Source organism: Parasteatoda tepidariorum, chromosome 3 (assembly GCF_043381705.1).
Source record: "Parasteatoda tepidariorum isolate YZ-2023 chromosome 3, CAS_Ptep_4.0, whole genome shotgun sequence".
Classification (NCBI taxonomy): domain Eukaryota; kingdom Metazoa; phylum Arthropoda; class Arachnida; order Araneae; family Theridiidae; genus Parasteatoda; species Parasteatoda tepidariorum.
The window spans coordinates 44,312,324-44,336,521 of record NC_092206.1 but is presented as its reverse complement, the minus strand read 5'-3'; the positions used below and the strand labels follow the sequence as shown (position 1 = coordinate 44,336,521).

The following is a 24,198-nucleotide window of genomic DNA, read 5'->3' as shown; positions in this document are numbered from 1 at the left end:
ATCCTCTCCTCATATTTTAGTAAATTTTAAGTGTTCATGTAAGTTATTTTATAATTTTTAGAACATATTGTTGAGGAAATTTATCACTGATTTCATTACTCGAAAGAGAGTTAGTTTGTAAAAAATTACTTTTATTCAATTCTATCTACCTCCTCATGATAGTTCTAATAAGCAAAGTAAAAAAATTTATGTTTAAAATAGATAATTATAACCCAAGGAAGTATTTAAATCATATCAAATATGGATATAATAAGACATACCTGTGAAAAATGCCTCTTGCTTTCCTTAAGATTTAATGATTAACTAGAGAAGTTGACATTTCATGAAGACTAGGTTGATGCGAAATCAAATAGAAAAATCTTCATGATATCTAAAACATGTAACATTAGTTACAGTGAGTCCAACTGGTATTCTAGAATGTGTTGTAAGGCACAAAAAGTAGGAGACCCCTGCTTTAGAATATATATATATCAATATAAGACTAAAAGGAATTGAAAAAGATTTATTTCAAATCAAAGTAACATCAGTTTCGATTTTGCAATCTTCTATATATACAATACATAATCACTGATTATAAAATAATATGAAGGAAAAGAACTATTAAATACTATTCCAATTATTCTTTTTCTTCATGAATACAACATTAACACGACAAGTTCAGTATTATACAATATATATGTTTTTCAAAACATAAAATTCATATCAAATTGTCTCATTTAATTCAAAACTTCACCAAAACAGTTATTAAAATAATTAAGTACATACAATCCCAAGATGCAAACTTAATTCTTTTTTTCAAAAACTTTAAAGCAGGAAACTAATCTTCTAGATTGACATATGACCATTGATTCAAATAATCTTAATTTAAAATGTCCTGCTTCTTAAAATTCATATCTAATTTTATTTACATCTTAAATAAATACTAAATCACAGATTTCGCTTCATATTAAACTCTAGTGTTTGAATTATGCCAATCATCTGGAGGCACGGGTGCATTTTGCGATCCATAGGTTGAACTATTTTCTTCTTGATTATCTGAAAATAAATTACTACTTAAATATTCAATGAGATTTGAAAGTTTTAACAGGTGTGCAAAATAAAATTTAAATTAACAAAAACCTAAAATGAAATTAAATAAATAAGTTACATCATCCAAAAAAATAAATTTTGAAACTTCAAGCAAATTCATTTTTAATTGTACAAAAATATTCTTCCATTGAAATGTGAAGAAGTATAATTTTTTTTCTCTAACCGCCATTTTAGAATCAAAAAGTGTATGTCAACAAAGGATGTGGATTTGTAACAAAAAGCACATTTTGTATTGTGGCATGCAGATTTTAAATCAATGGTAGCAGTGTAACCCAAGTAGTGTACATTGCACGCACCCAGAAGCAAAAGCTGTAGATTACAAAGCAGTTTAAAGCTTTAAACCGATAGTTGAAACATTAAAAAAAAAAACTTAGAGATCTTTCTCTTCTCAATATTTTGAACAAAATTTTTATAGGCATAACTTTCAAAATGTTGTTATGCCTTTAAAAAATATCTAACCTGCACTCAAACATTACATTAATTAATTATTTCTTAACTTATTGTTAATTGTAACCATTTGAAATTATCTCCGGATTACAGAAGAAATAAAGTCTTCACTAATAGTCATTAAAATTGCTGCACTTATAAGTGTAGCAATTTCAATAGCCTGTGGTGTATTTATAAATATTTCTAAGAATATCACAAATTAATTTTATAAATGATTGCTGCAGAAAAATGTAACAATAAACACAATCATAAAACTAGTTAACAGAAAAACAATTTTTGATTGAATTGCTATTTATTCTTCTAAACCAAAAAGTAAATTTAAATTGAAAGTTTTTTTTTTAAACAAAAGTTTTATTAAGTCTTCAAATATGAAATTTGAAAAAAAAAAATATTAAGTTGGTTAGTAGCTTATGGATATAATGAATAATTTCATTTATCAAAGTATGTACCCATATTTTCTCTGCAATATGTAAGTCACCAGTGGGATAAAACTGTGCCGGTCGCAAATCAATAAAATCTTGGAAGGCCAGTTTTGCATCATTTTTGGAATAAAAAGTTGTCTAAAGAAAGAAGTAGTAGACAGTGTGTGCTGGGTCTAGTAAATATAGAGAATAATGAAGAAGTTCCAATGTCTGAAGTTTTGACACACATATTTGTGCAAAGTGCTGTCCATCAATGCCATGCAATAAGACAGAAGACGATCTTTTGACAAATTTGTCTTTAAGCTTTAAGCAAATTTATTAACTAATAATGTTTTTTTCTTTATACTGCTCTGTAAAGAGGAAGTATCAAATTTAATACTACATAATAATAACTATATAGAAAGATTTTTAAACTTTTAACAAGAGGATTGATATATCATAACAGTAATAGATTAACAATTCAAAAACATAGCTTTACTAAATGTTCCAAGTTATCTTGAAAGTATTGAATGTTAGTAACATAAAATTTAAATAAAAGTAATATAAGTAAAAAACTGAAAATAAAAAGTAAAACTAAAAACCTCAGTTTTACTGCTAAAACTTTAAAAAAATCATTAGGGAATAATCCCCTAATAAGCTACACTGAAATATTAAAATTGCTATCATCTGATCTTAAACTATATCAATTTATGAAATAAAAAGTTTTACAACACATTTACATTTAAAAACTTATCTGAGGTGTGTGATTATTTCTATACATCTATAAAAATATGACAAAAATGATGAAAATAAATGTAAGAAAAAAATAAAAATGGTTAAGTGAAAAATCATTATTTTGAAGAATGTTACTAACCTATCCTTCTTTGACCAGGATATTCTCTTCTAAAATTTGTTGGTGGAAATCTAGGGGGCATAGGATATCTTGTGCGTGGCCCCATTGGAGGAGGATAGAAAGGTCTAGATGGGTGAGGAGGAATATCGTGAAAATCGGGTAACAAATGTGGTGGAGTTGAATTTCTAGAGTTCTTCAAATCTGTAATAGGACTAGATTGCCTCGGTCCTAAGTCTCCATCCACAACAGCAGAATTTCGTCCTCTCGGCGGCGTGGATTCACGACCTCTACCATAATCTGAAGGAGTCATTCTAAAGTCCGAATTTGAGACAGCATCAGGAGGTGGCATATTCCAAGGTTGAGGTTGAAATGGAGGTAATGACTCAAATGGAGGTGGTGGATCAAATGGTCGTAAAAAGGGTGGTAATGGAGGTAAAGGTGGCAGTGGCCTATCAGGGGGTAGCATCATAGGTGGTGGTGGTGGAAATAGATTTGATCTGAGTTCTAACGAACTGTTTGAGTCTTGCGTATTCACAGAATCGTCATTCATGTTGCTAATTCCTGCAAAAATATTTATAAAAATATTAATAACTCATCCAACATAAAATAATCCTCATTGATGACCAAATTAATTTTTTATCACTAAATAATGAATAAGAGGCCACTTCATATAATTTCTTAAATTGCAAGTCAAACGTATGAACCACAACTGCTCAAGCATTTATCCCATTATAAAACCAGCCGCAAATAAGAAGGAAAAAAAAGGACAGTTTGTTTTTAACTAGTAGCATACACTGCTCTGCTTCATTGTAGGTTTAAAACCAAAAAGCTAGCATTTTTTTCTTCTAGCTCTCTGAACATACTGTACAAGAGTCAAATTGTAGAAGACCCAATATGCATGCATATAATAAAATGTCAATGTATCCCCAGTGATTGGGTTAACGAACAGTTGGATAAACTCAATTATTTCTGTAATACCATCTACTCTAATCATTGATAAGTAACTTCACTTCTCTTCCTCAATTTTCATACAACTTTGACAGCTATCAAACATAAACTTAACAAAATGCTAGACAAAGCAAAATATTTTCCTTCACCAAATAAAAAACAAAATCAAACAAATCATGTCAACGTTTTTGCAGGATAATAATTGATTGCAATGTATAAAAGATAATTTGGGATAATCAGGAAAGCATTTGACAGTTATCTTACTCTTGCAATTTCAGTAGATAAAGAATATTTTCTAGAATATGACATTTAAACTATATATATTCCTTCAAGTATATAACTATAAATACTTGAAGACAAGAAAAAAAAGATTTTCAAAATATTTAAATTTACAAAATAGAGACAGAATTAAAAACAGAATAAAATAAATTTAAAACAAAACCTTACTTTTTGGTACAGGTCTTATTATTTCATCTCTGGTAGAATTGGACCAATTCTCTTGTTCTCGTTCAAGCAAGGTTAATCTATAAAAAATATTTAAAAGTTTATAATTAGTGGGGTCACATTAAACCTATTCCATAGAATGATAGTAAACTGGCTAACATGAAAATATAACCAGAAATTTATACTAAGTATATACCTTTGTCTTAACTGTGTTACTTCCTGTTTTGTGTCTTCCAATTTTCTTTCTGCTGTTCTTGCTGCTAACTGTGTTAAAAAATTTTAAAATGTTTTTTAATCTCAAATAATCATCAGCTAATTTTAAAACTAAATGTAACAGATAAAAAATAGTGCTTTATGTTTTAAATTACAAATAAATTCTTAATAAATAAGTTAAGAAAATTCTTTAAGACCACTTAGATATAAAAATTGAAGCATTCATGATATAATTTTAATTTTACAAATCACATACAAAATTTCTTACCCAATTTTCATGAGCTTTCTTTTCATGCAAAGAAATCTGTAAGAAAATATATTGACATTAATTATAAATAAGTGGAAAAATTTTATATCACTTAACAGTAATCGGTGATATTGGAAAACTGACAAGCGCACCATTTTTATTCATGCACATGAACTATTTCCTTGTAACCATGATTGAAATGAAGAGATCTGTTAAATCAATGGAACAGTGGCAAAATTAAGTTCTTTTATTGACTGTCATTTTTTACATGAAAAGTTTTAAAATGTATGATTTTTTCTCTTTTTTTTGTAAATATATGGTGTTGTCAAAAAATATTTTCTCCTACACATTTATGCCACAGTTCAGGTGTTATTTTAATTTAATTAAGCATCAACAACACTAGAAAGGATCATTCATTAGGAGTCAAGGCTTGATTTTATTTGAACTTAAGACAGTAGTTTACTGAAATGGCTGAAAGGAAACAGGAACTGGTGTTCATCATGTATTACTTGCTATAGTTTGATCAGGAATACAAAACGTTTGATCAGGATACAATAATTAATTTCATTAAGCATCTGAAACCTAATGTAAATGCAGCTTGGTCAACCTAACAAAGCTGCAATATTTACAATTACATAATGTTTTAGATGCTTCATAAAAATAATATGATAATAACAGAGGTGCTTTCCAAACTAGCTATCAACATTCACGAATCAGAACTTAGAATAACACAGAAATATATACAGTTAGCAATTACAAAATTTAAATTAGTGCAATTTAATGGTATATTTACAATTTAATTCTATTTAAGTATATGATAACAAAATTATGCATGAATTTACAATTAATTTTTTTAAAAAAAGTAAGACTTTTTATAGGAGAGAACATTAAGTTTCAGAATAGCTTGTTGGAAAGGGAAAAGATAAGAGTTCTTTGCTTTTTTTTATATTGTTTTTGTTTGTCATATATTGTTTTTAGAATTGTTTAAGAAGCAGTAAAAATTATTGTAGATTAGTTGTAACAATAAAATTTCATAAGCCTTGACAGTTAAGGGGGGAATTTCTTTTTAAACATACCATGGAAATTCTAAAGAACCATAATTTTTATTACTCACTAATACGATCGCAATCTTAATATTGAAATTTAATAATTATGGATAAATCATAATAGTTGGCATAATAAAATCTAGAAGTCAAAGACTAAAATTTATTATAGAGAGAATGATTAATAAATAAACATGCTTACTTGACTCTTTAGATTTCGTTCAGTCTCTTCAATTTCTTGTTTCATACTAGCAACTTGGTACCTTATTTATAACACAAAATTTAAGTTTTAATTCTTTCATAAAAATCAAACAACATGGAAGTGAAAGATATACAAATGTAAACATACTTATAACTTGCATTTTCTTGTTCAATCAAACATATCCTTCGTTCAGCTGAAGTAGCATCTTCCTCAGTTCTTTGCCGAACAGCTTCCTGTACTCCAAGTTGCCTAAAGAAAGATTTACATGAAGCATCATTTTGTCTGTCTATTGATGAATAAGAGTATAGTAAATTGCATCTTTCTAGAAGCATTAATTATAAATGTTTCATTTGATAATCTGCATTAAATTGTCTACAGCATGTACAGCTTTTTTAAACCATGAATGCTACACTAACATTACTCAAGCTAAAAATTAATATTGTATGTTTTTCATTTAACTGCAATTAATCATTCGAAAAAATATATTTTGATACTTTTCTGTGCAAGTAAAGTTATTAATTTTATAAGCTTAATTTCGAATAAAATATAACCCAAGGTAACATAGTTATTCTATTTTGTATGTTATAACAAATTTTAGCAAATAGATTGGCAAGAAAGAAAAACAAAACTGGTTTTAATCAATAATAAATTATATGGGGAAAACAGTTAAAAACAAAACTAAAACAACTGATAAACAGGAAAAAAAAATAGTTCGATAGTTTAAGTTTGGAAACTAGCAACATATAAATTCATATAAACTAAAACATATAAATTCATATAAACTAAAACATATAAATATTCAAAACATATAAAAGCAAGTCAAACACAGTTTCTTTATAGAAAAAGGGAAAACATGTTTTCGGAGCGTGGAAAAATCCAGGCAGTATCCTAATGGAGGTGAACTCATGAGTTAACATTAAAATATCATGAATTTAAAAAATAAAAAAGCCATAGTCAAAAAAAAATTTCTTTATATACTAAACTCTTTATAATTTTTGAGTTATTGCATTTGAAGAATTGAAATTCGAATTTGTAGAAGAAAAGATACTTTGATAGAAATTAAGAATATTGTACTTTTCATACATAAATAGAAAACAACCACTGAATGAACTGTTAATTTTTAAAGTATTTATTAACAAGAATGGATATTGCTTTTCAAAAGCAGATGATATATATTCTCAACAAAATATTATATTATTGCTACCTTTTTCTAATTGCGTCAAACATTGTTTATCTAAATCCATCACTTAAAAAAGGGCTAATATTTTTGTTTGCTTTTTGTATGAAATCTTAAAGTCACAGCATGTGTTTCATTCTCTTTCTATTTTATCAGTGCCATTTTAGTAGTTGAACATTTTGTATTTGTTATTTAAATATTTTAAATAGCATTCCAAATTTCATGGAATTTTATCATTATCTTACTTAAGTTTTATTTTTAAACAATCTTTATAACCAAAACTTTTTTATCTAACATTAATGACTTTTCACACAGCAGAGAGGGCATGAAACAACACTTAAATCGCAAGCCAAAAAAATGCTACAACTGCATTAATTAATTCACAAGAAGCACACGTGACACTAAAATATAAAATAGCCGCAAAGAAAAGCCGCACTTTCAGGAAAACTGGCCTTTCAACCCTCAGTGAAATTAATTCTCCAGCTGAAATGGTCTGTCCAGGTCCTTTTTCAAGGGTGATTAAATTACAAGCTTATAGACAGGCTTTGGATGACTTTTCAATAAATGCAGAAAGAATATACCTTTGCATTTTTACTGTTTCAGAAACAATTTATTTACCTTATTTTATGGAAAACTGAACAAAAAATTTCAGACATTATCCAAATTAGAGTTATCTAAGCTTGGAAGTAATAAAATGAACATTTTAAAAACTTGTGTAGTGTACTAACTAATAACACAAATATTTACATAATTATAAAACTTTATAAATTATAGTTACTTCTGCAATTGAATCTCTTTATCTTTAAAATAATTAGTCAAAACTTCCAGCTTTGTTTGTGCTTCAGCTTTATCTTGAAGTGCTTGATTATAATTAACCTTCAATTTATCGTTTTCAGATTTGACATCCAATATAGAAACTGCAAAATAATATTCCATATGTACTTCATGCAAAAATTTATCAAAATGGGAAACACAACTTGTTATAAATTTATATAAATATAATAAAAATTCTTTAAAAATAAGGATTGTATAATTGCTTTGTTCACAGTTTTACTTTAAAATAATTTCAAATTAAACACTAATTGTACCAAATACAATTAAACCATAATTTTGTGGTAGCAGTAAAATGAAACATGTAATACTATCAAAACTTTTTTTACAGCAACCACATGCATCTTTGTATAACATTAATAAATGGAAAAATTTCCATTTAAATTTTTAATAACTTTGGGCATATCAATAAAGAAAATAATGATATTAAGATGATAGTTATTAACTAAAAAGTAAGATTGGATTGAGTTAAATGTGAAGTTTAATAACACAAGAGTTAATGTATAATCTCCTAAACTACACCTAATTTAATCAATACACATCATACCATCCAACTTTTACCGTCTTTAAAGAAGTGTTTCCCAAGCAATATGGAAATATCAATTGAAGTGATGTAAGCAGACATTCAATTCACTTTTAGCCAACACTTGTAAATGCATTAAGATAAATTGCAGGTCTGCTATAAATGTGTTAAACTATTGAAATGTGAAGCTTGTCAAAATTTATTTAAATTAAATTTGTTAAAACAAGAATACTGATACATTTATATTTCCTTATAAACACAATTAAAAATCAAATAATTAGTGTCAAACATATATAACATATTTACAGAATGAAACATTGACGCATACATATGTAACTCTCTATGTGCTACAGCAACAAGGTCGCAAGTAAAGAAATAAACTATTACAGGAAAAATTAGGTGCCATACTACATTAACAATAATAATATATATATAAATATTTTAATTGAATGAACTGTGCACTTTTTTTCAGAAAATAATAGTGACCATGTTAATGATACACTACACTGAACCATTTTAACTCAACTGTCTACTGCACATTTAGAAACCCTCAGATTTTCCTATCATGCTAAGACATTCCCAGTTTGCCCCAAGCGTTGTAAAGTGGAAGCCACTTTGTAATATGTTTCCTTCGAAGCGTCTCCTTCTGTAAACCTTTAAATGAGACCCTATTTTGGAAGTATTTAAGGTGAACAAACTCATGGATCTGATCCCATTCAGGTGAAAGGGATAAGTATCATCATGAAAAAATAAAATTCACACCAACTAACATTTCTTACTGAAAGTTAACCTTTTTCTTTCTGTAGAACCAATCATTTCTTGAACTTTAAAATGTTGATTAAATTTACAACACTTTAATTTTTAACTAAAAATGTTACTTATTTATGCATTATTATTTCAGAACTATAATACTTATGGCATAAACTTAAAAAATAATAATAATAATTACCTTCTATATCAAGTAGTCTATTTTTGGCTTCAGTTAATCTCTCAGATAATAGTCTGTTTTCTTCCTCTTGTTTTTGTAATTTCATTAAATTCTAAAAATATTTTGTTTGCGGTTAAACAATTGTTTACGAAATATACAATGCAAGATATAAAAAAATTACATGTAATAAAATTAGAAAAATCAAAAAAAATCTACAAATACAGTTGTACCTTAATATCACAAACTTTGACGACACAAATTTTTAATAGCACAAATTTCGATAGCCAAACTTTTTCCCTGATACGAAAAATACTGAATTCCTCCTGTATTTGCTATGCTGATAAAAGAAGAAACTTCCTTTAATCAAATACATTTCTTGTTATCTCTTGATTTCACGAAATATTTATAATTATTCAGATAATTTTTTCCTCATTTTTAAAGAATTTAAAATGCTTTCTTGAACTATAATTCTTGACTCTTCATGAAGTCCTAATAAAAAAGAAATCGCACAACAGATTGAAAAAAAAATTGTCTGAATCATCCATTTCTAGAGAAGATTTGTGTACAGATGAGAATATTAGACCATAAGATTAGAAAGAACTTGCTAATTTAATAAATCTGAAAGAAATTGATGCTTAGTTACTGAAAGCAATAATTTTGCAGTTTCTGAATTAGGAAAAATCAGAAATAATAAAATAGTTTATAGCATAAAGAAATATATTAGAAGCGAAAAATTATGAAAGAGATTTTAACAAATTGTAACATCAAATTAGGAAGCAAAGATACTGACATTGTTTGAAGTAACTGTTTTTAGAAGTAAATATATTTTATACAATTTTCAAAACTTAAAACAATTTTACTGTAACCTGAATTTTTGATATTACGAAATTTGGGTCTCATTCTTAAGAGTTCATGATATCAGGTTTGACTGTAAAATTGTTTTTTTTTTTCTTTTTGGTCTATCTTACATATTTACATACCTTACATATTTAAAGTTTGCATCATTTTAGAATTTTGTACATATAGATACATTTTAGCCACAAATTTTGTAAATTACACTTCCTTGTTAGTTGAGCAGTCTAAATTAAGAAAGAATAAAAGCATAAAGTGATAGAAGGTGAGAGAAAACAAATTTGTGGCGACTACTGAACAGAAATTAAAAAAATGATTGAATGTGAGACAACAAGATAACGTAAAGACATACCGTAATCACGAGATTAGCAATCAAACTTAATGACTTACTTTCTATCAATTATATTATACAAAGAAAGTAGGGTTTAACTAAAAAAAAACTTTTATTAACTACGAGAAGATAAAAGATCATGATTTTTTAATTTTAAACTCAGCGATTCAAATAACTATTAGTCAATTTTTAAGAGCCATGTGTTAAATAAATATGCAGCTCCAGCTTTATCAAGATGACAGATGCAAATAAAAATAGATGAAATCAATAAGTAACCCAATATTCAACTTTTAGTAAACATACATATTTATAAAATTTAAGCTTTAAAGTTTTAAACATTTATTAAGTTGCATACTGCATATCTTAGCAAAACTTTAAATGAGTTAAATTTATCATTTCAAAACTTAAAATTAGTTTCCTTTCCCCATAAAAGGTCATTTACTTTAGAATTACTTCAAGAATCTTCAAACATTTTTCTTTCCACTTTTTGTACATTTGTCATAACACACATTTGATCAATTTTTATTTATTATAAAAATAAAAAATAAATAAAACTTTAGCAGCTTATTTTTTTTTTAGTTTAAAGTTAATTTCTCAGGGCTCAGCACAGGTCATTGTAGATAAAGTGGTGAAGTTAAAAAGTGATAAATAGTGACTAAATTAGAAACAGTAAGTGTTAATATCTTAATAACCTTAAAAATATACAAATTAAAGAAAAATTGATTAAGAAACATTTTTTGCTATAGAAATAAAATATAACTAAATCACATCTTAATTAACTGCCATTAAAAAAATACATACTAAACATTCATTCATTTTTCCCAACTAAAAAAAAAAAAAAAATAGCAAAATGGAAATAAAAAAAGTAAGATAAGCCTTTAAAATAGTAAATAAAAGTAAACTTTTTTTAAGATTGTGACATTAAGTGATAAAAGTGACTCATGCTGAGTCCTGATTTTTTGACTAAAAAAATATATTAATTTCAAATAAATTAACAATTGGTATTAAAATTCTTCAAAACACTCCCAAATTTAAGAATTCTAGAACAGTTAAGAGGATTATAGCAGAAAAATGTTTTTTTTATCTAAAAAAGTTCTAATATATTAGAAAAACTATCTCGAGTTCTTGATCTCAACGAAAATTGAAACAATATAATTAATTTAAAGATTTTAACAATCGAAAAAAGTTTACTTTTTATCATTTGCATACTCATGAGCTGTCCCAACCAAATCATGATTTAAAGAGAAGTACTCAAAAACAAACAAATTGATAACATTAAAAACATAATTTATAGATTTAAATAAAAATTCACATTATGAAAATAAATACATATTACTAAACCTTCTTATATTAATATAAGAAAAAAATACAAAATATAAATAAATAATTATTTTATTAAGTAAAAAAAAAAATTTAAAATTTTAGTTAACTAAACAATTTTTAAGATCTTTTAAAATAGTTATATAAGCTTTAAAAGAAACAAAATTTATTATTAAATTATAAAATTGCAATTTTAAAGGAATTTAATAAGATAGTTTAATGGAAGGATGCAAAGAAAAATATTTGTAGACACAATGAAATCAATATTTATACAAAACATCTTCATTAAAAACAATGGGAAAATTTGTCAAAAAACAGTATCTATAGTTATAACAAATATAACTCTTGATTTTGAAATGTACTTTAGTTTCATAACTTCAGGAAACAAATATAGTAGTTAAACATAATAGAAAGAGGCAACAAATATAACAAATTAAGCAAGAAAGGATTCAACTTACATGAGTAGAATTTTTTAAGTATTTCAGTTTCTCTTCGCTAGCTAAAAGAGAAAAATTATGTAACTAACATTCAGTTATTTACCATATACATCACATTTTTGTTTCCTACAACAAAAAATAGAAATGGAAAATGTGAAATAAAATAAAATTAGTGACTCACTTTTGCATTCTTCACTATCCCCACCTATTTCTTCAAAAGTTTTGAAAAGCTGAACTGCTTCAGATAAAGACTATAACAAAAATAAGGTAAACCAATTTAGATGTTACAGTGGATTATCAAAAAATTTAAAAAACACAATAAGTTTCAGTTTTGATTTTTTTCCCATTATGTAACTAATATGAATATATCAACTAATTAGTAAGGACAATTTTAGTATTACATCCAGTGACGACAATTGAACACATTAAATAACACATAAGAAGTTTCAGCTATATCTTAAACAGAAAACCAATCTAAAAAAAGTTTTAAAACTCAATCATTTCTAGCCCAATTCTGACTTTTGCTGCAAATAGCAAATTTTTCAAACAAATACAAAGAAAAGGGTATTTTATGATTATAAAATGGAACTTAGGAAATAATTTAACAATTTGAAACTTTTTAGTTTTTCACATGTTGTTAGAAATTACTTTTAATGTTTTCATTTTTGCACAAGCAACTGTTATTTAATCAGATAAACATACTTCAAATTTTTTTAACGAAAAAAAAAACAGTTTTCGTATAAATTACTGTATTTCTTGATATTTTTATTTGTTCATTTAATTCTAAAGCAAGAGTATTGATATAATACGCTTACTTCAATTTCAGTGATTTTCTCTTGCAGTGATTTCTCTGCCTCTTCATTTTTTTGTGTTTCCAGACTTAGCTTTTCATTTAACTCATTTACTCTATTTGGGATAGAAATAAACAACATGAATGATAAAGATATAATGTATATATTTTTATTAAAATAAGCAGACAACCAAATGAATGATATTTACTTATTTTGTGATATTTTGACTTTTACATGAACCAAAAAAATATTAAACCAAAATTTGTTGTACAACAAATATCATTTACAACATCTTCTTTACAATCAGTCCATGAATGATAAAGATATAATACTGATGAATGATAAAGATATAATGTATCTATTTTTGATAAATTAAACAGACAACCAAAAAAAAAATTTGTTAAAGACAATCAAATTAGTGATATTTTGACTTTTACATAAACCAAAAAAAATATTAAATCAAAATTTTTTGTACAACAAATATCATTTACTACATCCTCTTTACAATCAGGCCATTACCGGTTTTGGGGCGGTAAATAATTATTTTTCAAATGTAACTATTTTGACGAAGTCATACTAGCCACAATTAGAATGTTTTGGCCTTAGAAACAAAAACTTTTACAAATGTGAGAGTTAAAAGCTTATATATTGATAAGGTAATGGAAATTATTTTGTTAAATAAAATGCATTCGCATGAAATGTTATAGCATTATTTCTCATTGAAAGACATTGCACTAACTTTTTTTTTTGATTACCTAAGTTTACAGGTAACAATTAATACCATGCATATTTTCAATAACTCACAGACAATTTCAAAGAACATAGATTAATATAATTTTCAGAAACTACATTACATTATAATAAAATTTAAACCTTAAATTCCAGACTTCAGCTTCTTGTAAAAGCTGGTTGCAATTTTTTTGGAGCAGGCTAACTTTCTCTTCATAAATTTCGTTGGCTTGACGATATTCTGATTTTTCTGCAAGCAAATTTTGTAATTCCACTTCTTTCTAAAAAATTTAAAAAACAAAAGTCATAAAAAGATATGAAAAAAACTTTAGATATGTGAGACTAAACTAAATATCAATTAAAAATAACTAATATATAAATATAAATTAAATAAAACCTTTTCTAACATATTTCTTTGATTGAATAAATTCAAATGAACAAATAAGAAAATAATACAATTAAAGTTAAGAGCATCTAAAATCAACATTAAAAGAGTACTAATCAAGAGAAAAGCGAAAAAACTATGAAGAAATAATGCACATCACAAACATATTTTTAAATAATACAGTTCTAATGATTTGCTATACATTAAAACATAATGTAAGGATTGACAATAATGAAAAAAAAATGAAAAAGATAAAAAGTGTCTTTAATTTTTAGTCATGTTGTGACATATATTTTTTTTTTTTTTTAATTTTTGAAAAAGCAACATTAAATTGTGCTAAATTTTCTGCTAATAAAATGTGATTACTAAGATACTAATTGAATAGTCTACTAATATAAAGGCTTCATTATAAAATACACAAAAGATAAATGTTAAACATTTGATTTACATAACTTAAGAATGCATGAGAGATAAAACCCTAAATAGTTAAACCAAATCAAAATTCTATTTTGTAATATTTTTACATCGAAAAAATATGGTATATTGTTTAAGAATTAAACAGATTTCTTTCTTACTAACTTCTTGCAATGACTCTCTGAGCATAACTAATGTTTCTTCAAATTCCAGTGCTCTATTTTCAACTTCCCCTTTCTAAGGAAAACAAAAATTAAAATTTGCTCAAAATTATGATCAATAACAAAGCATAAATTAAAACATCTCATCTAAAATATGTCATTTTTTAATGATTTCTCTACATAACAATTTTTTTACCTGTTCTAATAACTTTAAATGTTCTTTTTCATGATCATGAATCAGCTCAACATATTCATGCTCCCTTTTTCTCACAGTTTCTACTTCATCAACATTTTTTTCCAATTCCAAAGTAGTTTCCTAATGTTTAAAATTCAACACCAAATAAAATGTATAAAGTTAAATACATGACAATTATATTTTTCAACTCAATTTTTTTGTTTGAAATTATAATAAATTACCTCAAGCTGCTGTTTCAGACTCTCAATTTCTGTCTTTAATTTAAATGATAATATTTTTTCTTCTTCAATAACACCTCTTGAAATTTGGAGCTAAAGAAATGTAATGGGTTTTTAAAGATTGTTATAATAGCAATAATAAACATCAATAAAATAAAAATCATAGATTACAAGCAAATGCAAAAACAAAATTAAAAATAATTAAAATAAATTGGAGATACGTGGTTGATAATCTATCACTGCCGAATAGAATAGTTTATGGCTTTCCAACCATTGCCTTTCTTTGTTATATTACCAAAAGAATTAAATACTTTTTAAAAATAGAACACATTTTGCTGGAATTAAGAAAAAAGTAGAATTTTTAAATTTATGTTACAACTTCTGTCTTTACCATAACCCCAGTACTACTAGCAATATCCATAACACTCTCACCTGTACATAAATGAGGCACTATGCCACACAATTTTTTCTGTGCAATTTGTTTTCAGTGTACAAGAGTAACATTTAAAATTTGTATTGCTGACCCTTAAATTTTTTCTTATAAAAAAAATTTAATCCTATCAATTCTCAGATGTATTACATCCTTTTATCTCAAAAAAAAATTTGACATCATATGGCATGCTTTTTAAAAATATATTTCTTGTAATAAACTCTTTTAGCTACAGCAAGCGATCTAAGGATGTGTGTAGAGATTTTTGCACATTTTGTCAAAAAATTTCATGTTTTTTTACAAAGTTACGGACATCAATCCATTTCACAATAAAAATGTTAGATAAATATTTTTATGTAATAAAAAGTTTGTTACAAAAAGTAAAAATTAGATTAAACTGAAAAGTTGTATGAAATCATATTGACCAACCATAAAATTTATTTACACTAAAAAAAATTAGTTATCCAATTTAAACATTTACACTCGCGTCTTTGGTCAAACTCAATATTATAAACGGTTGATTGGAAATGTAATAAATAATGTATAATTTAATTCTTAAACATTATATGCTTATCAATCAGAAAGCAAAGTTAGCGCTTTGAAAGTCACTTTAAATCAAATGCAATTTTCATATCAGTTGGGTATTTGTTTTTCGTGAAGCAATTTTTTTTACATCTAAGAATTGGATGAAAATACAATTGAAAGATACAATTTTAACAAATAAGCATAAGTTTTGCATATTTATTGACGGATTTATTTCGTGATTTTAACTTTAATTTATTATTGACATTTATTTTTGAAGAATTAGTTCTTACAAGACTCGAATTATATAAAAAAAAAAGAAATATTCAACTGAACTGAGTGCAAAAATTTAAATTTAATCCAAAGATTACATTTTCCATTAAATAGCAAAAATTCTGAAATAAAGTGTAATATATATGTTGGCCTGACTAAACAAAGTCGAAATCATTTCTACAAAAAAGAAAAAAACGCATAGAAAGGTTAAAATGCCTTTCATACGTTGACCAAAAACTTTTGCACGCTTGTGTACATTTTTTTTTTATTTACTTATTGAACTTTCACAAAAATAGAAAAATTTACTCATTCACCTCTAATTCAGCTTTTTCTAATTTTTCTTCTAGAATTATCTTCTCGGCAGTTAAATTATAAAAATTTCTTTCCAAAACTGTAAGTCTAGCTGCAAATATAAAAATTTATATAGGTACCACTGTAAGTACAGAATATACTTTACAAAATAAATTTGCAAATTTCAACTCATTTTTCCAAAAGTTAGTAAACAAATTTGCTTTAAATTTTATAAATCCATTATGTGACTTATTAGTTATCTGCAAGAAAAAAAGGCTCAAACAATTGCAGTGCTAGTTTACACTAAGAATTAGTGACAACCACAACTTTAAAAGAATCAAAAGGGTTTTTTCAAACAAAATTTTCAATTTTTTTTCTTAAAATTAAAGTAACCAGTTTTATTTTGAGCAATTTTATTCCAAGTATTATAATCAAAAAAAATTTTTAGTTTCTACAAAAATATTGAAACCCTCTCACACAAAATGGCTCACTCACTTTCTAAGCTGCATTCGTTGCAGACTCAAGTATTTTATAAAAAATTATTTACAGAAAGTTTTGTCTTTAAATCAGTTTTCTCAATTTTGTGGAAGTTTATTTGACTTATTAATAAATATATTAAGTTAAAACTTGGTAACTGTGCTATAATAGCATGCTGCTTAAATTAAAAGTAGCACATGAATATTGATAAACATAAAATAATTTTTTTAGTCAAAATTATTACTTTTATAAAGATCCAAAAAATAAAAGTAAAATTTTTATTGAAAGAATATTTTACACTTCAATTCTCTTAAACTAATATAATTTCAAAAAGTACACATTCGACTGCCTATTAAAAGTTATATCAAGTAATTTTATGACTTATCTCGCACACCAGATGTTTTAGTATTTTTTTCCTTCAAATTTTAGCTCAAAAGAAAATTAAATATTAAACATTTTAAGCATTGCTTCACAAAAACTTTTACAGTTAAATAATGACTGTGTTTATGTTTAATTCCTGTAAACCAATTCAAAACTGTAAGTTAAATTTTAGGCAAGATAAAAAGTTCGAAAAAAGTTGCACATTGAAGCTTTCTCATTAAAATCGGAAAAAAAAAACATACTACTTAAAGTTAGCAATCAATTTCTTATCATACTTGCTTTAAAACAAAAGCATAAAAATTTTGCTCCTTCAATTCTGTAACAGCTCCTTTCAAATCCGGTTTAGGATATAAACTGATATTTTTCCAGAAATCAGATATTATTAACACTTCATTGAAATATTACTTGGTTTGATTACTCTTACCCTAATTCCCTGTGTATTATCTGTAGCTCTGTATAACCTGCAGATGTTAATTTCAACAACATAACAAAAATTTCAGGATATAACCTGCACCCTGTATACAGCATTTCATTTAGCACATGAGAAATAAAAATGAATCCCAATTCCCCCTCCTGCCAGTAAAATCTAAGTCACATATAAGCCAATAGGCAATGGGCGAGCAGACACATAATTTTTAAGGATAATTCACATTGGATTCGAAAAATTACATATTTGAGTTTGGAAACTCAAACAAGAACCCGATTTTGTAAGTGTTTCCCGGGTAATTATATATTACCAATATGGTTTTTGTTCACATCTCCGGTAAATTTTTGCATATTTTTTTAACGGGTAATCAGCAGATTATATGCAGGAAATTAAGGTAATTGAAAAAATTTATAAATCAAAAAAGTATTGATTGTGATGAGTGAACCAATTGAATTATCAGAAATTTAGTTATTGAGTATCTTAATGCAATTTTGTTACTTTGAAATTTGTTATAACTTATGCAGCAAATATGTTAAAATTTATTTTTGAATTTATTCTCTTTAGAAACACTAGTGAGTCATAATCTAATTGATGAAACGCAAAAAAAAAAATTATTAGTGAAAGTTTTAAATCATTATATAGAAATTTGTAAATATTTTATGGAAAAAAATTTTACAATAGTTACAAAAAAATATTTACTATTAATAAAATATACCTCAGAAATAAATTAAAAGATAAATTTATACTTTTTAAGGTATTCAAATTTATACTTTATTCTATAAGAGATTCATGGACAAAAAGTAATTAGCTTTTTTACAGTTTGAAAACATCCATAAGTGTTTAATATAAATAATTTGAGAAGTTTAAATTTAATAACATAAAACCAGTTTAAAAAAAAATTAAATAAAACTGACACATAACTGGAACTTGTTACAGAAATAGAACTGATACATAACTAGAATTAGAAAAAAGCAAATTAAAGGGAACAAATTAATCAAATTAAAAAACATACCAATTAATTTATTTTCCTTCGATTTCCCCTACAAAATAAAAAACAGAAATTTAAAAAGCTTTAATTTCAGTCATAATAAATATAGGTGAAATTTTCAGTTATGAGTAACTCAATATGTTAATTACGTATTAAAAAAACTTAGCATGAAACATTGCCAATTTCAATATTTTAAACATTCTACTCAGTAAAGAAAAGAAAAATAATTTAAAATCAAAACATAAAATATAATCTTAGGGTTTTATTTTTATCTAAAGTAGTTACAATACAAAATATGTAAAGATAATTGGGATAAGGCAAAACAGCTAACACTTTTGAAATCATAATGACTATCATCATCATATTCTTCGATACAAATGAATTTAAATTAAATCACACTAAATTTCATATAGAAACTTCTAATATACACAATTAGAAAAATTTACATGAAAAAAGTTTTTTAGTAAAAAATTAAATTTTAACAACTTAACAGGACAAAAAATATTGTAAGGGCACAAAGTCTTGTAAATATAATTTTTAATAGAGCTCAAAATTAAATATATTCACTTCACATAACATAAGATCTTAAAATATGAAATTTTCTTGTTTTCATTTCTCATGCTTGTTGAAATCATAAAATAATTTCTGATTTTGATAAAGCTACTCACACTTTTAAGGTCAAACTAAAGAACATAGCTCGTGAAATCAAATATGAACATTCCTTGCTTTTCTGTAAGCAGTATTATTGCAGAAAAATCATCCATTTACAGATGTTAACGAACAATACCAATGCTAATTAAGTAAAAATATTAGAAAAATTAGGTTTTCATTTGGGGTTTTTTTTTTCACATTCTTAAGTGTTCCAATTAGGTACTAAATTTCAACAGTTTCGAAACTTTTTAGTTCCAGGAACTCCTTATCATAGATATTTCCTGCACAACCCCCAGATTGTTAAAAAAAAAATTTTAAGCAAATTGACGACCTGTAGCATCGTAACGAAAATAATTTTATAATGTGTACTTTTTCATTTACCACAAAACGTATGTAAAGAAATTTCATTTCACATTATTTATATCAAAACATAATTCCGAAATAGAATGGATAAAATATTAGAATAGTTAAAAAACATGTCTTTAAAAAAGCTTTTCCTTCAAAATAAATAATAGTTAGTCAAATCAAAATGTTTTGTAAAAAGGTAGCAAAAAATTTTATGAATTGATAATCATTTTCTTACATATTCTATACACGCGAGCATGTTCAGTTATCTTTAATTTGTTTTATTTTAGTAAAATAGCAATTTCCTTCAAGTTCATCTCCTTCATTTATGTAAGCAAAATAAATTTAGATAAAAACAAGTTTAACAAGTTAAACAGAGAATAAAATTAATTTGTAGATTTGCTACAAATAATGGGAAATTTAAAATTATTAAGTTGATTTAAATATTCAGCAATAAAAAAATTTTGTGCATATCTTTTAAAAGATTTATGATGGAACTCCTGGAAACCTTTTACAGAAATTAGTTTGGGAATTTCTCTATAAGCATAAACATTATAAAAATGCAACAGAATAATGCTATTTGACTAAATCATTTGAGTTTGGTAAAATACATATCTTTAATAAAGGTATAATAAGTTGCATGAAAAATAATTTTATAATCCAATGGTTATTATCTAAGAATAGTTTTAAAACATATGAATATCATAGAACATAATTTCAGAAAGAACAAAATAATGTAGCTATGATTAATAATTTACTAGTAAATTACTTCATCTGAAGAAAGAATCATTAATATTTATAATCATAAATATTTTCAAATCATATAATCCTAAATATTTTCATAATCATAAATGTATTCAAAATAAATCATTAATAATCATAAATAGTTTTAAAATCAAGTTACTATACCTTATTTTATTTTTTTGTACAGAGATTAGTATACCATTTTATGAAAATTAATTTAACTATGCATTAAAAACAGTTCAATTACTTATACAGAAATAAATATTTATTGCCGTCGGAAGATTTGGAAAAACAATAAAAAGCTTTAGATTTCCCTATTTGCTGCCTATAGCAAAACAACAAGAATCACTATGTAATTGGTTTTATATAATTTTGATTTCATAAACTTATTCACAAAGAGTGAACATAATTACAAATTGATAAAAGAATAAACCAATGATTGTAGGTATTTAGACTTAAAAAAACACTACAGTAAAGTAATTTCTTGTTTATTAATAATCTCATAATCAAATCCTAATACACTAAAAAATTATTGCATAAGCTTCATACACTATTACAATGTTTGAAGCAATATTATTCAGTCAGCTATTTTAATTATCAAACAATAAATCACCATTACAAAAAGAATTCTTAAAATCTAAAGCTCATCAATTTTAGTAAAACCTAAAACAGTAGAGCACGATTATCCGAACCCTTATTATTCGAACGTCCAATTATCCGCACTATGTCCGAATTCATTTTTCTTTTTTTTTTAAGTTTAGAATGCTTTTTAACTTATTGACAATTTTTCTAAATTTAGAAGAATAAATAATATCCACTACATTTGATGACCATATTTAATTTACAACCTTTTTCAGCAGTTTTCTTATAGTAGCCATACATATATGTATTGTTATACAGTTAAACCTACATACCCCTTTAGCCCTCTTCCACTGAAAATTATCTTCCAAGAATGTGAACTTCATTTTGACAGTCTAGAGAGTCAAAATGATGTTGATCCAGTTCAGTTGATTTATTTAAAAAGAATAAGGGATATGGCTGCTCTAAAAAGAGCATCTTGTTTGAAACAAAAGTCTTTGCTGGATTTCTTTTGCAATGGGAAATTAAGAAAAATGTGACAAAATCAGTAATTGACAAAAAAAAATATAAAAAGCTGAAATATGATAAAAAAATTCAAAATGAAAAAAAAAACGTTAAAAAAAATAAATCAATAAAAAATATTTTTAAAAAAATACTTTTAAACATGCCAGAGCTATTTTAGATAGTACTTCCAGTCCAAAGCCTGGAAAAAGTTAGAAGGAAAGTTCGTGCATAAATAATAATCATTTGAACTAGATTTTAAACAACTTTCCAATTATCCGAACTTATCATTATACAAACCACGTTCAGTCCCGAGCAGTTCGGATAATCGGAGCTCTACTGTACCTTACGAATACCTTACCTAAGAAATACCTTATCTAAGACAGCAATTGTATTCTATCAGCTAGTCAAAGCCAGTTAATAAATGTAAAAGTCATGATAAATGAATAAAAATTCAAAAACTTAAAAGAAAATAAAAAAGTAGATTAAAAATAAAACTTGAAGTTTAAAATGACATACCTTTATAAAAACAAGTGAAACTATTAAAATTATGCATGGAATAGCACTTAGAGCTGTAAACACTGTCACTTTTGGAGAAATTCCTTCTTTTTCAAGATCCATTAATATGGTATAAAGTGGTTCTGGAATCTGTAAATATAGCAAAACATTTAAAAGAAAAATAAATTAATGAACAGCAGTTATTTTTTTTGGACAATTTTTTAAGAAAGAAGCAATGATTGACATGTTAACAATGATTGACTAATAGAACTTCGATTTATAATTATATAAAGAACTCTGAAAAAATCAGAATTGAAATTCAAATTATATATTATTGTATACTACAAATCACACATTATATTCATAATTGTAAATAGCATACTAATTTTCATAACCAAGTGCTATTAAGTATGACTACTGGAAACAGTTCCTTCATAGAATGTTAAAAGGTATTTTTCAATAAATATATTTAAAACAAAATGTATACTTAATCATGAAATTATACGTTAATTATAATTTATAAAGTAAACAAAAAATATTTAACCGTAAAGTAAATACACAAATTACTAAGTTCTCATTTTTAAATCGATTAAAGGTTTTATAAATTTGTATTAATTTCATTAAGGGGCTAACACTTTTAAAGCTTTTTAATATTTGAGCTGAAAATTGTATTGAAACATAAAAGTTTTATTTTAAAAAATAATATTTGTAATTTTTAAAAATAAATGTTATTCCTATTTTTTTCACATTTTGACAGCTTCACTGTATTTTGTTAAGGATTTACTAATAACATAAATTTAAGGAGAAAAACTTATTCCTAATTTATCGGGTGTACAAATTAGTTCGGTCCGTTTTTTGTGGTGAAAAATGCATTTATTTCAGAATAAAATGAATGAGCAGATTAATCAAAGTATTGTCCATCGCTGGCTTCTACTATTTCCCACCTCTCAGGCAATTTTCAAATTCCACCTCGAAAAAATTTCTCGTCTTTTGAGGCGATCCAAGTTAGGAGCAAATTTTCGATTTCTGCGAAAGAAGTGAACCGGTGACCTGCCAAATCGTGCTGCATCCGTCAGATCAACCAGTAATCAGAAGAAGCAATGTCCGGCGAATACGATGGATGGAGCATCTTTGCTCAAATTCCGGTTGTTTTTCTCGTAATTCACGGCTCAAATGAATCAATTGTAACCTATACCGATCGCCCATAATGGAATCGCCAGGTTGTAGCAGCTCATAGTATACAACACACTTTTGGTCCCACCAGATACAGAGCATGAGCTTCGACCCATGAATATTCGGCTTTGGTGTTGAGCCCAATTGTCTTGCTTGTGAATCATACACATGGATTTCAATCATACGGAAACGGCTGGTTGCGTAACTCCCAATGATTCTGCAAGCTCCTCTTGTGTTTGTCTCAGATCTTCATCGCGGAACTCCTCCAATTCTTAGTCTTAGAATTTTTTTGGCTGTCCAGAACGAGGCTTCTCTTCAAGGCTGAAATCATCATTCTTGAAACGTCGAACCATTCCTTACAGGATTTATCAGTTGGAGCATTGTCACCATAAATTTCTACAAGCATTCCATGCGCTTCAGTTGTACTTTTCTTCCAATTAAAGCAGAGAATCATAAATCCTCCACAAAATTTGACATATTCAACAAAGTAAAAAACAGGGTTTTTGTATGAAACTCAAAGCCATATAATTTGTATCAGTGTTTTCATTACAGAAAAAAATGGGAGAGAATTTCTCACCCTTTCTCAAAAACAGGGGGAGATTTGAAAAAGTTAAGTGAGATTTCTAAAAATTAAAAAAACACGAATAGACCTGGAAAAATATTATTTCTTCAATTATAATACATTTTTAACATCTTCTAATTGAATATTTTTGCTGCATCATCATATGGAAAATGTTA

General features: G+C 26.0%; 1 protein-coding gene across 1 annotated transcript in view; it reads right to left on the bottom strand.

Annotated features, from left to right (window-relative positions):
* Nucleotides 1–487: 487 nt before the first annotated feature.
* Nucleotides 488–24,198, bottom strand: part of LOC107445254 (transport and Golgi organization protein 1) — a 36,318-nt gene continuing 12,607 nt past the window's right edge. The window contains exons 6-24 of the mRNA XM_016059607.3: nucleotides 22,309–22,437; nucleotides 18,994–19,021; nucleotides 16,720–16,808; nucleotides 15,184–15,273; nucleotides 14,963–15,082; nucleotides 14,771–14,842; nucleotides 13,951–14,087; nucleotides 13,102–13,192; nucleotides 12,468–12,537; nucleotides 12,308–12,348; nucleotides 9,368–9,458; nucleotides 7,843–7,981; nucleotides 6,035–6,136; nucleotides 5,888–5,948; nucleotides 4,664–4,699; nucleotides 4,379–4,446; nucleotides 4,186–4,262; nucleotides 2,812–3,351; nucleotides 488–1,035 (exon numbers count right to left, since the gene is read on the bottom strand). Coding sequence (XP_015915093.1) covers nucleotides 947–1,035; nucleotides 2,812–3,351; nucleotides 4,186–4,262; nucleotides 4,379–4,446; nucleotides 4,664–4,699; nucleotides 5,888–5,948; nucleotides 6,035–6,136; nucleotides 7,843–7,981; nucleotides 9,368–9,458; nucleotides 12,308–12,348; nucleotides 12,468–12,537; nucleotides 13,102–13,192; nucleotides 13,951–14,087; nucleotides 14,771–14,842; nucleotides 14,963–15,082; nucleotides 15,184–15,273; nucleotides 16,720–16,808; nucleotides 18,994–19,021; nucleotides 22,309–22,437 — 2,070 coding nt within the window. The 3' untranslated portion in view covers nucleotides 488–946. The remainder of the gene's footprint in view (nucleotides 1,036–2,811; nucleotides 3,352–4,185; nucleotides 4,263–4,378; nucleotides 4,447–4,663; nucleotides 4,700–5,887; nucleotides 5,949–6,034; nucleotides 6,137–7,842; nucleotides 7,982–9,367; nucleotides 9,459–12,307; nucleotides 12,349–12,467; nucleotides 12,538–13,101; nucleotides 13,193–13,950; nucleotides 14,088–14,770; nucleotides 14,843–14,962; nucleotides 15,083–15,183; nucleotides 15,274–16,719; nucleotides 16,809–18,993; nucleotides 19,022–22,308; nucleotides 22,438–24,198) is intronic.